Source organism: Coregonus lavaretus (assembly GCF_964263955.1).
Source record: "Coregonus lavaretus genome assembly, contig: HAP1_SCAFFOLD_47, whole genome shotgun sequence".
Lineage (NCBI taxonomy): Eukaryota > Metazoa > Chordata > Actinopteri > Salmoniformes > Salmonidae > Coregonus > Coregonus lavaretus.
In genome coordinates, this window is record NW_028161510.1 from 1,503,326 (window position 1) to 1,518,376 (window position 15,051).

Below are 15,051 nucleotides of genomic sequence, written 5' to 3' on the forward strand. Positions count from 1 at the left end.
TTATTTTTACTGCTGCTCTTTAATTATTTGTTACTTTTATTTTGTATTATTTTATATAGTATTTTTTTGTGTGATTTTTTTTTGGTATTCTTTCTGAAAACTGTATTGTTGGTTAAGGGCTTGTAAGTAAGCAATAAACTGTAAGGTCTACACCGGTTGTTATTCGGCACATGTGACAAAAACAATTTGATTTGATTTGACTACGTCATCTACCGTGGGTGCCCCACAAACACATCTACACACACACTCATCATCATCATCATTCAACCTGATAACAAATGTTATTTTCAACAGATGACCGTTTGTGGATCAACTTTTATGAGTCACGAAAGAAATTGACAACACATTGGAATGAGGAGAATGGCAGTTCTGTTGCTAGAGAGGATTAGGACTAAACATTTATACAGTTTATAAGTAATAAACATTTAGGGTTAGGTTTTGTAATAAACATTTATATACACTACCGGTCAAAAGTTTGACAGCGTGCAAAGCTGTCATCAATGCAAAGGGTGGCTATTTGAAGAATCTCAAATATAAAATATATTTTGATTTGTTTAACACTTTTTTGGTTACTACATGATTCAATGTGTTATTTCATCGTTTTGATGTCTTCACTATTATTCTACAATGTAGAAAATAGTAAAAAATAAAGAATAACCCTTGAATGAATAGGTGTTCTAAAACTTTTGACCAGTAGTGTAGTTTGTGAGTTTAATAAACTAATGAAATGTATTAGTAAAAAAAAGACATTGAATACACTGTGCAATGAGGATAATGGCGTATCTGTAGCTGGACACTGAAGAGGGCGTCTCCCTCTGTGTACCAACACTCTGATTATACACATGTTCAATAGCACTACTTCAAAACAACACATTTCAACAGCTCATTTCACGTTTAGGCAAAAAGGGTTTTCTACTAACTCAGATCTGATTCCAGATCTATTGAAGACTGCCCTCACAGATCACTGTCAAATCACAAAAGCTCCAGCACAGAGATCGGTGTCCTGATTGGTCAATTAGTAACTCAACCGTTCCATCAATCAATAAATCAATAAAATAATCAATATAGCCAACGAATGAGCTGGAGGAGCAGCACGGCCACCGCGGCACTCCCAGCAGCCTGACAGGAAGCTCCTGTGGAGGGAAACAGACGTTGAACAACACCTTAAAAAGCAGTTTCTTTCTCTCTCTGTTTCTCTCTCTCTCACACACACACACACACACACACACACCACACACACACACACACACACACACCCACACACACACACACACACACACACACACACACACACCTCTAGCAGCAGGGCCAGGTAGGACCTCCACCTCCACTGTGTGATTGGCTTTTCCGATACGGTTCAAAGCAATGAGGGTGTAATTCCCAGCATCCTCTCTTCTCAGGTGTGTGGGTGGGGTCAGCACCTGTCCGTCTCTCAGCCATGTGACCGATGGGAGGGGATTGCCTCTGACATCACAAGTTAGCCCCTCCCCCTCTCCCACCTGCTGCTTGGCAGAACAGGAGAACTCAGGAGCGACTGGGGGGGGGGGGGGGGGGGGGGGGGTGAGAGAAAGGATATGAAATCTCAGTGAAACAACCATCATATTTTCATCATCATCATGACCTCATAATTACATCCCCATCTTTACAACCATCATAACCACAATACTGATCTGTACAGATAGACATGACCAATCAAGTCACAAAAATCACCAGATGGACTCACAGTGCACAGTGGTGTTGAGGCATTCTGATTCCATTACAGGAGGAGGTTGGGGTCCCTCTGGTCCCAGATCCAACATGGCTGAACAACACAACTGGGCCCCACCATCAACACTAGTGGGGGAGAACTGCAGGGAAAAGCTCTCATTCACTGGTTCCCTAATGTCATTGTTTAGTTGTTGTGTGTATAACACTGTCTGTTCACCACTGGTAGAGACTTTGTAGAAGGTCACAGTGAGGTGCTTAATAGGAGCGATGTTCTGGACAACACAATGCAGAGAGTACTGATGCCCCTCAACCATCGGATCAGAGTGGCTTAAATATCTGATGTATACTCTATCTGGAAGCTCTGTGGAGGAATGGAAACACACACCATTGAAATGAACAGAGTGGGTCTGCACAGACTAAAGATACTGGGAGACACAAGAGAGTCAGAGAGCAAACGTAAGAGGGAAGTTACTCACTGTACATAGTAACGTCCAGCGCTCTGGCACACTGGCCTCCCACCTCAGAGATCTCATAGCACTGAGGCTTTATTTTCCAGTCAGTCAGGCTGTCTACTCGCCAAGTCCGCTCTTTCACCCCCATGCTGAAGTCTTTTCCCTGGCTCGCCTCCCAGCCCATAGAGGTGACCGTATCTGAGGTGCAGTTGGCCGAAGCAGGGGCTCCATACTTCACCACCAACCCAGCAGGACTGACCACCAGGGAACAGGACTCACACACTCCTGGAGAGAGAGACGGACAGGGGGGAGGATAAATATATATGTATGTGAGGGGAGAGCCTGGAAGTGTCAGGAAATCAACGTCTTAACAATTAGGCCAATAGGAAACTCTGTCTTGGTCCGAGGGTGACACTGATTTTGAAGTCAGGGCTGCCTCATCAAAACAGCATAAGTCTGACTCACCTCCGGTACAGAAGCACAACTACACACTTTTAGAGAGAGAGCGAGAGAGAGGGAGAAGGTGGAGAGGTGGGGAGGAGGGTGCTGGTGAGACAGGAGGAAATGGAAGTGACCTCATCTTTGTCATTGACAGAGAATGCTGATGACGCCAACATCCAAACACAGCAACAGCGCACGTACACACACACACACACACACACACACACACACACTTACTTTTCAAAAATAAGGAGAGGAAAGGAGTTCCCGACAGGAAGGAAGGAGTCCCTGACCTAGCCAATCACCTCTCTGTGACCGTTTTTCAGCCAATCTCCTCCCTCCTCTCTATGAACATTGTTCAGTGGAACTAGGTGGTCCTCCTGGATATTATGATCTCATTTACCTTCACTGACATAGACGATACATGTACAGTCATGATAGTGCTGTGTGTGTGTGTGTATGTGTGTGTGTGTGTGTGTGTGTTTGTTCAACCGCCCGTCTCTATGGCTCTATCTGTCTCAACCTCAATCTTAGTGTAATCTAATCCTAACATACGTGACATTAGAAATCTGAAATCAAGTTTCAGTTTATTTGCCACGTGCAAAGGATACAACAGCTGTAAAACAGAACAGTGAAAGTCTTACCTTGAGAGCTCCTTCCCATCAATGCAGTGATAATAATACTAATAATACAGCTAATAATAGAAAATATAAATTAAAAAAATACAAGAGGTACAATATACGTTCTTTTTTTAAACAATTGTTTCCTGGTGATCTAATTGTCACCGTTCTAAATACTAAATCTATTTTATGATCTACCTCTGTATCACACCTCTCTCCCTCGCATTCATTTTCTCTCCCTCTCTCACTCACTCACACACACACACACACACACACACACACACACACACACACACACACACACACACACACACACACACACACACACACACACTCACCTGGCTTCAGAAGGGGGAGGAGGAGGAGGAGAAGAAGAGTGTGTGTGTACATGCTGCGTCTGTCACTTCACTGAGAGATCAGTAGCTGCACATGCTCTCCTCAGAGTTCTCTTAGTAACTGAGACGGAGATCACCTCCGCTGTGTGTGTGTGCGTGTTCAGCTCATTGTCCCTTTTCTTTAGTCTTTGGGTTTGTCCTCTGACCACCCTGGGTGTTCCTACTGTTCTGACTAAGTGTACGTTCCAAACGGCACCCTATTCCCTAAAAAGTGCACTACTTAGGGAGTAGGGTACCATTTAGGACGCAACCTGTGAGAGGAAGGAAGGGAGGAGAGAGTGCTAGTCTTTAGGGCTAGTCTCTCTAAACACAATGTGGAGTATGTGAGCAGTACACACACCATTTACAGGACACACACACACACACACTAAAGTAACAGATACTATGTCTGCTAATGAGTTGAATAGTAGGCGATTCCAAAATAATAGGAGAAGGTGACACACATAAAACACATTGCTGATCAGAAATGCAGAAATACATGTTTGATAACCAGTATACGATAGCATTTCCAATCGTTTATTTCGCTTTCCTAATCCATTTACAAGGTTTAAAGGACAGGACTCTTATTTTGAAGGATTTCCCCCAAATTACGTGACCCGGAAGTTATTGCTAGCTGGCGTCAAATAGTTCTCCATCGATATTCTCATCCAAACAAACAATTGAAGAACAATTATTTCAGGTAGCTAGGAAGTTCTTTTAAATGTTTTTACATTTTTATTTCGAACTTTAATGAGTCGTTTAACTAACGCATGTTTCAGCCAATCTCTTGAGTCTTTTACAGCTCATGTTGTTATCCTAGCTTGCAAGCTAGCTAACATCAACGTTACACTAGCCATTGTCATGGGTTGGAAAGTGACGGCCGCTAAATAGGTAGGTAGCTTTCTAGCTAGTTAACACTTTGTTTTGTCCATAATGTAGTATTTAGCTATTGTTGGTGGCTACGAAAAATTACGAAAATGTATACACTCATAAATCGCTCTGGATAAGAGCGTCTGCTAAATGACTGAAATGTAAATGGCTATGTTTACTACCACGTCAGTGTACACACGTTTGCATTGTATCCCTTTCCAAATTTGGTATAACCTCTTTCTGTTTGTGAAAATCACCTTTATACCGCCTCTGGTTCTACTGACTCACCTCTAGCCCACCATGTCTGAACCGAGTTCTGGCTGTGGCGTTCCCGTCCAGAGAAGCTCACAGCCTGGTCCAGAGACTGTGTCAGTGAAGCTGGAGGACTGCTGTCAGACACTGGAACTCAGTGGGATTGTCAAAAAGGAGGAGGACAAGGGAGAAGTTAAAGAAGAAAAGGAGAAGAGAGAAATCAAAGAAGAAGAAGAGGGGGAGAAGAGAGAGGTCCAAGTAGAAGAGGGGGAGAAGAGAGAGGTCCAAGTAGAAGAGGAGAGAAATGCTGATCCAGGTAGGTTGTAATGGAGAGACGTCAATGTCAAAACAATCAAGTTGACCTAAAATCAAACATTTCCCAAGTAATTCCATACATTGAATCTAGTTAGGTGGAGTTTGCCTTGTCTCCCTGCAATCTAGAACTGGAACGCTGCTAAAAGGGTCACATGACTCATGAAGTGTATGTGCACTGTTAGCTCTGCTCCTTTGTCAGTCAAAGAGCGATTGAGAAATCTGTCAATTGCAGACAAATTCTTTGTTTTCTTGAAAGCGTACGGACGAATGAGCTATTTTAATAAAAGTGCTATCGGTTTTGAGTCAGAGGAAATGTGAACTTTTCCACCTAAAACAATTGTGATTATTTTATATAATTTTATGTGGGTGACTGCAACAGCAGCAGAACTAGGTAATTTACGTAAGAACTGCACGTAAGGTCCCCTTATCACAGATGCGTAAAAAAAAAAAAACTGTATAGACCGTAGTTATTCAAAGTAAACAACTACCTACAAACATGTCTGACAATGAAATACTCGCGAGTGACGAAGAAAACCACTGGAGGGACACCAATGTTTATAATCTGTAATAAAACAAATTATGGCCATGGGGCTAAATATAACGCATAGGATAACAGATTTATACATGTACCTATATTTTTTGCACTAAACTACTTCCATATATACTTCCATTAGTTGTTTTAACTTGTACCGGGCTACCTTCATGAGGCTTGTGGGCATCCTAGAGCAAAACAAGTGTCTAGGCCAAGCTGTTGGGACGCTACAGACAGAAGTTGGCAGATCGTGGGAGATGATGCTTGTGGGAGAACACTATCGTGTTCGTGAGAGTCTCATCTTTCCATTGTGGTCATATTAATTTGCAGGCCAAACCGTTCCAACGTTTTCGTAAGAAAGACTGATTTTCAGGGATGTCTTGTGGTCTGACAAACACCGCTGTAGCTCGGCCACCTTCCACCGCAGATGCAGAAGGCCGCCATTGGCGGATTTTTATTTATTTATTTAACCTTTATTTAACTAGGCAAGTAAGTTAAAAATAAATTCTTATTTACAATGACGTCTTACCAAAAGGCATCCTACGGGGGCTGGGATTAAAAAGAAAAATATAGGACAAAACACACATCACGACAAGAGACACCACAACACTACATAAAGAGAGAACTAAGACTAAGACAACAAATCAAATTGTATTTGTCACATGCGCCGAATACTTACAATAAAATGCTTACAAGCCCTTAACCAACAATGACGTTTTAAGAAAAAATAACCCAAAAAAGAAAAAAGGCACAAATAATTAAAGAGCAGTAAAATAACTAAAATAGCAATAGTAAAATAACAATAGTAAAATAACAATAGCGAGGCTATATACAGGGGGTACCGGCACAGAGTCAATGTCCGGGGGCACCGGTTAGTCGAGGTAATTGAGGTAATAAGTACATGTAGGTAGAGATATTAAAGTGACTATGCATAGATAATAAACAGAGAGTAGAAGACTGCAGTGATGTGTCCTATAAGGAGCATTGGTGGCAAATCTGATGGCCGAATGGTAAAGAACCTGCCAATCTATAAATGACATCTCCGTAATTTAGCATGGGTAGGATGGTCATCTGAATCAGGGTTAGTTTGGCAGCTGGGGTGAAAGAGGAGCGATTACGATAGAGGAAACCAAGTCTAGATTTAACCTTAGCCTGCAGCTTTGATATGTGCTGAGAGAAGGACCGTCTAGCCATACTCCCAAGTACTTGTATGAGGTGACTACCTCAAGCTCTAAACCTTCAGGAGGTAGTAATCACACCGGTGGGGAGAGGGGCATTCTTCTTACCAAACAACTTGACCGTTGTATTGGTGATGTTCAGAACAAGGTTAAGGGCAGAGAAAGCTTGTTGGACACTAAGAAAGCTTTGTGTCGGATGCAGTGGATTGAGAACCTTTTGAGGATCTGAGGACCCATGCATGGCAGCAACACATGACAACACAGCATGGTAGCAACACAACATGGCAGCAGCACAAAAACGCAAAAAAACAAAACACTATCTCTATCTTAAAGAGATGGATTTTGATGGGGAATTTTTGTATTATGCAAAGAACATTTTCACAGGGACACGGACATCGACTCTAGGGGGTTAAAGAGTATATGCATTGATTTTAATCTGACTCAATTTATCCTAAATGTGAAAAACCCTGTTAACTCCTCATTGATTTATACAATTCTTACTAATAACATCCATAAATATTTGTCTAGTGGAGTATTTGCATATGATCTCAGTGGTCATTGTCCCATTGTATGTATTAGAGATACCAAACGGCAAAATACTAATCCTCGTTTAATTAAAGAAGATGCATTTTAAAACGTTTTCTCAAGGGATTTTTTCATGACATGTTCTTACTCTGATTTAGCCACTGACCACGTTAACATGCACACCCATATCCCGTTTATTATTCGTGATACTCAAGTATTCTGTTTTTTGAGTTGACGCATATAAACATCATATCCCGTTTACAATAACCTGAAAAAGCTTCCATCACTGTTATGAGAAACCCAGATAAAATGCCTGGGATACGCTGATCTAAGACGGGATACTGTGGCATGTAAACATCTTATTCTGTTTACTGTAGTTATGTTCTGCGCAGGCTGTTTCACATATCATGGGTGTTGTGTGATGCTGTTTTCATCTGATTTTCAAACAAATCACTTCAAAAAAAAGTAGGTTACCTTCGCAGTTAGATCCACCATAATAATTCCCTAATAATTTAGCCTATCATAATTAATTTACTATAATTTACTACTGGCTACTTTCACCCCTAATTTAGACACGTTTCTGCTTATAATTTCCGACATTTGGTAGGCCATATTATAATTTCCGACATTTGGTAGGCCATATTATAATTTCCGACATTTGGTAGGCCATATTATAATTTCTGACATTTGGTAGGCCATATTATAATTTCTGACATTTGGTAGGCCATATTATAATTTCCGACATTTGGTAGGCCATATTATAATTTCTGACATTTGGTAGGCCATATTATAATTTCTGACATTTGGTAGGCCATATTATAATTTCCGATATTTGGTAGGCCATATTATAATTTCCGATATTTGGTAGGCCATATTATAATTTCTGACATTTGGTAGGCCATATTATAATTTCCGATATTTGGTAGGCCATATTATAATTTCCGATATTTGGTAGGCCATATTATAATTTCCGATATTTGGTAGGCCATATTATAATTTCCGATATTTGGTAGGCCATATTATAATTTCTGATATTTGGTAGGCCATATTATAATTTCCGATATTTGGTAGGCCATATTATAATTTCCGATATTTGGTAGGCCATATTATAATTTCTGACATTTGGTAGGCCATATTATAATTTCCGATATTTGGTAGGCCATGTTATAATTTCTGACATTTGGTAGGCCATTTGTTTGTCAACTATAGTTAGATACATGCAGCTTCTCTTCTGTCATAACTTGTTGCCCCAGAAGACTAAATAAACTAGTGCTCAGCAGCATAATGTCTTACATTGATAGAATGAATGCATTAGTAATCTAGTCAACACCGGTAAAGTTGTCTGTTTTGTTTAGGGACCGGGGAGGAAACGCAATAACTCCAAAACAGAGGAAAGATTGGTCCTGTGCAAAATGTCCAAAATGTCATCCGTTTCACCAGTTTTAAGGAAATGATAAGCTGAGAAAACAATGAAACACTTCAGTTACTATTCCATTTAAACCATATACTTAAATGAGAATATTCTGTTTAATCAAGGTTAAGTGGTAATATTAGCCATAGTGAGGAAAACAGACTCTGTAGCGGACTGCCAATCTTTCAGACAACTGAGAAACAGATTTACTATCTCGATTTAAGAAAGTTAAATCAAGCTACTTTTTAAGCTCTGACTCTGCTGGTGATCCTTGTAAATGTTGGAAAACAGTAAATGCACTGAAGCCTACAAATTCCTCTTCTTCCCTGCCTATGCAAGTTCTGTCTGACTGACATCATAACAGGAGAATAAGGAGGATAAGGGATGCTTTTAATCATCATTTTATCTCGGCAGGCTTTTTATTTGAGAGAAACGGTGGTTTAATCGACCCTGGTCAGTCAATCGACTGCTCTTCCCTCTGCCAGCCTATAGCTGACTCGATGGTTAACCTGTCAATGTAAAAATTTGTTTTAGTCATTTAGCAGACGCTCTTATCCAGAGCCAGTATGAAAATGAGTGCATGCATTTTCATACTGGCCCCCCGTGGGAAACGAACCCACAACCCTGGCGTTGCAAACGCCATGCTCTACCAACTGAGCTACAGGGGACTATTTCTAGTGAATCTTTGTTTTTATTTCAACAATTTACTCCCTGTGATGTGCTAGATGCTCACTGGGGCTGATATGCTTCATCCATTTTTGCTGCAGTTCTCTAACCCCCTGATTGCTGAATCATTAACCCATATTTTTAACCTGACGATTATATCTGGTACCTAAGGTTTGGAAAGCGGCCCATGTACTCCCCCTTCACCAAGGTGATGACCCTTATGACCTAAATAATTTCTAGCCTAGCTAAAATATTAGAATCCTTGATTAATTTCTTATCTTTGAAATCTATTCTAAATGTACAGTACCAGTCAAAAGTTTGGACACAACTACTCATTCCTGGGTTTTTCTTTATTTTTACTATTTTCTATATTGTAGAATAATAGTGAAGACATCAAAACTATGAAATAACACATATGGAATCATGTAGTAACCAAAAAGTGTTAAACAAATCCAAATATATTTTATATTTGAGATTCTTCAAAGTAGCCACCCTTTGCCTTGATAACAGCTTTGCACACTGTTGGCATTCTCTCAACCAGCTTCATGAGGTAGTCACCTGGAATGCATTTCAATTAACAGGTGTGCCTTGTAAAAAGTTAATTTGTGGAATTTATTTCCTTCTTAATGCGTTTGAGCCAATCAGTTGTGTTGTGACAAGGTAGGGGGGTATACAGAATATAGCCATATTTGGTAAAAGACGAAGTCCATATTATGGCAAGAACAGCTCAAATAAGTAAAGAGAAACGACAGTCCATCATTACTTTAAGACATGAAGGTCAGTCAATCTGGAAAATGTCAAGAAATTTGAAAAGTTTGTTCAAGTGCAGTCGCAAAAACCATCAAGCGCTATGATGAAACTGGCTCTCATGAGGACCGCCACAGGAAAGGAAGACCCAGAGTTACCAGCCTCAGAAATTGCCCAAATAAATGCTTCACAGAGTTCAAGTAACAGACACATCTCAACATCAACTGTTCAGAGGAGACTGTGTGAATCAGGCCTTCATGGTCGAATTGCTGCAAAGAAACCACTACTAAAGGACACCATAAGAAGAAGAGACTTGCTTGGGCCAAGAAACACGAGCAATGGACATTAGACCGGTGGAAATCTGTCCATTAGTCTGATGAGTCCAAATGTGAGATTTTTGGTTCCAACCGCTGTGTCTTTGTGAGACGCAGAGTAGGTGAACAGATGATCTCCGCATGTGTGGTTCCCACTGTGAAGCATGGAGAAGGAGGTGTGATGGTGTGGGGGTGCTTTGCTGGTGACACTGTCTGTGATTTACTTAAGGCACACTTAACCAGCATGGCTACCACAGCATTCTGCAGCGATACGCCATCCCATCTGGTTTGCGCTTAGTGGGACTATAATTTGTTTTTCAACAGGACAATGACCCAAAACACCTCCAGGCTGTGTAAGGGCTATTTGACCAAGAAGGAGAGTGATGGAGTGCTGCATCAGATTACCTGGCCTCCACAATCACCCGACCTCAACCCAATTGAGATGGTTTGGGATGAGTTGGACCGCAGAGTGAAGGAAAAGCAGCCAACAAGTGCTCAGCATATGTGGGAACTCCTTCAATACTGTTGGAAAAGCATTCCTCATGAAGCTGGTTGAGAGAATGCCAAGACTGTGCAAAGCTGTCATCAAGCCAAAAGGTGGCTCACTTTGAAGAATCTAAAATATAAAATATATTTTGTTTTGTTTATCACTTTTTTTGGTTACTACATGATTCCATATGTGTTATTTAATAGTTTTGATGTCTTCACTATTATTCTACAATGTAGAAAATAGCAAAAATAAAGAAAAACCCTTGAATGTGTAGGTGTGTCCAGACTTTTGACTGGTACTGTACATCATTCGGGTTTAAGACTTTTAGCATTACCTCTGCTGCATCCCTAGTTATAAATGATGTGGTTAACTGTATGGATAAAAGGCAACATTGTGCTGCCCTCTAAAATGTGCCGTTTTGCCACAACACAATGCCACAGGAATGTCCACCAGAGCTGTTGCCAGATAATTGAATGTTGTTTTAGAAAATTTGGCAGTACGTCCATCCGGCCTCACAATCGCAGACCACGTGTATGGCGTTGTGTGGGAGAGCGGTTTGCTGATGTCAACGTTGTGAACGGAGTGCCCCATGGTGGCAGTGGGGTTATGGTACGGGCAGGCATAAGCTACGGACAACAAACACAATGGCATTTTATCGACTGCAATTTGAATGCACATAGATACCGTGACGAGATCCTGAGGCCCATTGTTGAGCCATTCATCTGCCGCCATCACCTCCATGTTTCAGCACGATAATAAAGGGCCTCATGTCGCAAGGATCTGTACACAATTCCTTGAAGCTGAAAATGTCCCAGTTCTTCCATGGCCTGCATACTCATTGAGCATGTTTGGGATGTTCTGGATCGACGTGTATGACAGCGTGTAATGGTTGGAAACCACACGTTTGACTCAGTTCCATTTATTCCATTCCAGCCATTACAATGAGCCCGTCCTCCTATAGCTCCTCCCACCAGCCTCCACTGGTCACAGAGTTTGCCCCACGAGAGCGCACATGCACAGTTGTTACCGATCTCCGCTGTTGTTGCAGTCGGACACATAAAATAATCGCAATCGTTTTAGGTGGGAAAGTACACATTCCCTGACTCAAAACCGATAGCAATTTTGATAAAAATAGCTGATTTTGGCAGTACGCTTTCAATAAATAAAATAATCTGTCCACAATTCGCAGATTACACAATTGCTCTTTGACTGACAACAGAGCAGAGTTAGCAGTACAGAAAGACACGTCACGGGTCACTTGACCCTTTTAGCAGCTTTCCAGTTCTAGACTGCAGGGAGAGAGAGGGGGAGAAGGCAAACTCCACCTAACTAGTTTCAATGTATGGAATCACTTGGGAAATTGGGGATTTTAGGTCAACTTCCACTTTAACCTCATACATTCTGATAGGTGCTGTAATTTAATTGGGGAGATGCCTTTGTGTTAATTGGTGTTTTATCACACCTGAAATCTAAATAATCAATGTATTTTTATTTTTTTACTTTTCTGATTCTAATCCCAAATCTGTTCATATATTCCCACAGGCGAGAGCTCCAACTCCGGCTCACTCAGCGAGCCCAGTTCCACATCACCAGGAAACCAAGAACAACACAGAGAGAGGAACTCAAGACGGAAACATCACCATTGCATGGACTGCTTCACTAGTTTCTATGAGCCAGAGGAGTTGAGAAGGCACACTTGTAAGGCGTGCAGCCATGGTGTGACTTGTCCTCCCAAACGGAAAAAGACTTCCAGCTCCTTCTCACCAATCCTCCCACCAATCCTCCCACCAATCCTCCCACAATTAGCTTTCATCATCGTGTCAGCTAATGGGGATCCTAGTAAACATAAAGATACATGTGATGAGAGCTTGAACCAGGCCAGAAACCCAACAGCAATCAGTAACCATGTGGACTTTCTCCTTGCTAACCGTTACACTTTGTCGCAGAAGGAGAAACTCCAGATAAAGCGTCTCGGTCCCCACCAGCCACCCGATGTAGAAATAACAGCACTTCCCAAACACCGGAGAAAGGGAAAGGACACGAACCGTGCGTTCAACCCCTCGTGGTTCGATAAGAAACCGTGGCTGACGTCCAGCGTCTCCAAAAAAGCGCTTTACTGCTTCCCTTGCCTTTTATTCGGCAAGGAGGGCGCTTGGTCAACGGTGGGTTTCAAGGACCTGAAGCACCTCTCCGAAAGGATTTTCAAACACGAGAGTTGTAGTGCTCATCTGGAAAGCAGCATGAAACTGGGACTTCTAGGGAAGACTAACACCGCTGGTCAGCTGGTCAGCGTAAACCCAAGCTCCATGGAGATACACAACAGGCAGACAGAGGACAACAGGTACGTGCTGGGTAGAATGATCAAATGCTACACACTGTGTGGGAGACACATGGCTGCGACGTGGCGGAGCGGCCGGGTTGAGTCGGACTCCCTGAACACATCCATGTTTAAGTGCATCTTTGAGACGATGTGCGAGGGAGACTCGAGGCTCCAGAGGCATTACGACGCTCACGGCTTCTTTAAGCACCCAAGAGGTTATGTACAAAACACACTGTTTAACTGTATGCACGATGTGTACAGAGAGGCGATTGCCAAGGAGGTGTGGGCTTCTAGCTTCGTAGCGGTGCAGGTGGACGGCACGCCGTGGACAGGGGAGGTCTCCTCCAGGTTGACCTTACCCCTAGGTACAGATCTAGGATCAGCGTCCCCTCCCCCAATCCCGACCTTAACCATTAGTGGGGAAAATGCCAAACTGGCCGAAGATCAGCGTCTAGGGGCAACAAACTACTCCTGTACGCCACGACGGGTCTCTGTCGTGCTACGGTACATGCTTCCAGACAATACCGTCACCGAGAGGTTTTGGGAGTTTGTGGACCTGAAGGATAGAACGGCCGCCGGTCTCACCGACGCAGTCAAGGACTCGCTGGAGCCACTGAAACTGGAGCACAAGCTGATTGCTCAGACGTACGACGGGGTCGCGGCGGCAGCAGTGGACGGGGCTGACGTGCGCGACTTGGAAACTCACCTGAAACACACCTATCCCAATGCTAACTTTGTGCACTGCTACGCTCACCCGCTCCGTGTCACACTCCAGCAGATCTGCTCGGCGACAGCGACCCAACTCAAAGTGTTTTTTGCGGATTTGTCTTCGTTCGAGACCTTCTTCAAGGATTGCCCTAAGAGAGCTATGGCCGCAGGGTGGAATTGTGAGCGGGAAACGGTCAGTGTGGTTTGGGAGAATCGCGTTGCTCTTCAGAAGTGTGTGGAGGATATTAGAACACAGCCGGTGTGGGACCAGGACTCTATCAGAGAGGCTTACGGCCTGTCAGCCAAACTCAGGGACACCACGTTCCTACAACTGCTGGAATTATTCTATCTGGTCATGCAACAGGTGGATGTTCTCACTGTCAACATACACAAAAGGGACATTGTCGCGGCGGACATCGAACAGGCAGTCGACAGTTTCAAGAAGTACGTTCAAGACCAACAGGGGAGAGCTGAGGCCCTGGCCACAGCACACGTAGTAGGCCCCGCCTCTGACAACGACAAGAGGGACACAAAGACGACTGCAGCGGTCATGAGGAAGGCATGTGACATCGTCATCACACATGTGCGTCACAGGTTTTCTCAAAGTAGTGACCATTTAATCGCGGCCAAACTGGTGAATCCCACGCTCTTCTCTAAGTTCGTAGGTTTAGATTGTTTCCCGTGCTCAGCCCTACAGTGTGCTGCCAAGCTATGGCCGGTGGGTAACACTGGGAAGCTGAAAAGTGAACTGACCTCTCTGTACCGACACACGGAGCTCCACAGTGGTACAACAGCGCTGTCTTTATTGAAAACAATCAGCGAGCACAACCTCCAGGATGTTTTGTCAGAGACGGTCTCTCTTCTCAAAATCGTCATCACCACTCCCATGCAGACCGCCGAGTCTGATAGAAGGTTCCCCACTCTGAAAAGAATCCAGGCGTTGCCGTGTTCTCGGAACGCCTCAGGATCCGCGGTCGCTTGGCAACAGAACAACGGCAGACTGAATGCACTGTCCGTGCTCTCTGTTGAGAAGGACTTCATTCAAGGACTTGGGTCAGACTTTCACGACAAGGTCGTCGATAGGTTTGTCCAAAATGAAACCTGCCCTGGAGCCTTCCTGTTTAAATGA

The 15,051-nt window shown here is 43.0% G+C and overlaps 2 protein-coding genes across 2 annotated transcripts; one reads left to right on the plus strand and one right to left on the minus strand.

The window, feature by feature from the left end:
* Positions 1-295: 295 nt before the first annotated feature.
* Positions 296-3,705, minus strand: LOC311120475 (vascular cell adhesion protein 1-like). The gene is made up of 5 exons (XM_084195059.1): positions 3,559-3,705; positions 2,184-2,444; positions 1,724-2,068; positions 1,295-1,534; positions 296-1,133 (listed from the first exon to the last, which is right to left on the minus strand). The coding sequence occupies exons 1-5, from the start codon at positions 3,608-3,610 to the stop codon at positions 1,060-1,062; spliced, it is 972 nt and encodes a 323-aa protein (XP_084051185.1). The 5' UTR covers positions 3,611-3,705; the 3' UTR covers positions 296-1,059.
* A 1,059-nt stretch (positions 3,706-4,764) lies between these two features.
* On the plus strand, positions 4,765-15,051 carry LOC311120504 (uncharacterized protein; the record flags this gene model as incomplete). Its single annotated transcript, XM_084195090.1, has 2 exons — positions 4,765-5,032; positions 12,437-15,051. The coding sequence occupies 2 exons, from the start codon at positions 4,765-4,767 to the stop codon at positions 15,049-15,051; spliced, it is 2,883 nt and encodes a 960-aa protein (XP_084051216.1).

What these genes read in the sequence shown, in the direction of transcription:
- LOC311120475 (XM_084195059.1), bottom strand. Translation starts at nt 3,610, where the DNA reads ATGTACACACACACTCTTCTTCTCCTCCTCCTCCTCCCCCTTCTGAAG. An exon ending in GCTGGACGTTACTATGTACA is followed by an intron (nt 2,069 to 2,183) that starts GTGAGTAACTTC and finishes ATTCCTCCACAG; the next exon opens with AGCTTCCAGATAGAGTATAC. An exon ending in ACCTGGCCCTGCTGCTAGAG is followed by an intron (nt 1,134 to 1,294) that starts GTGTGTGTGTGT and finishes TTCCCTCCACAG; the next exon opens with GAGCTTCCTGTCAGGCTGCT.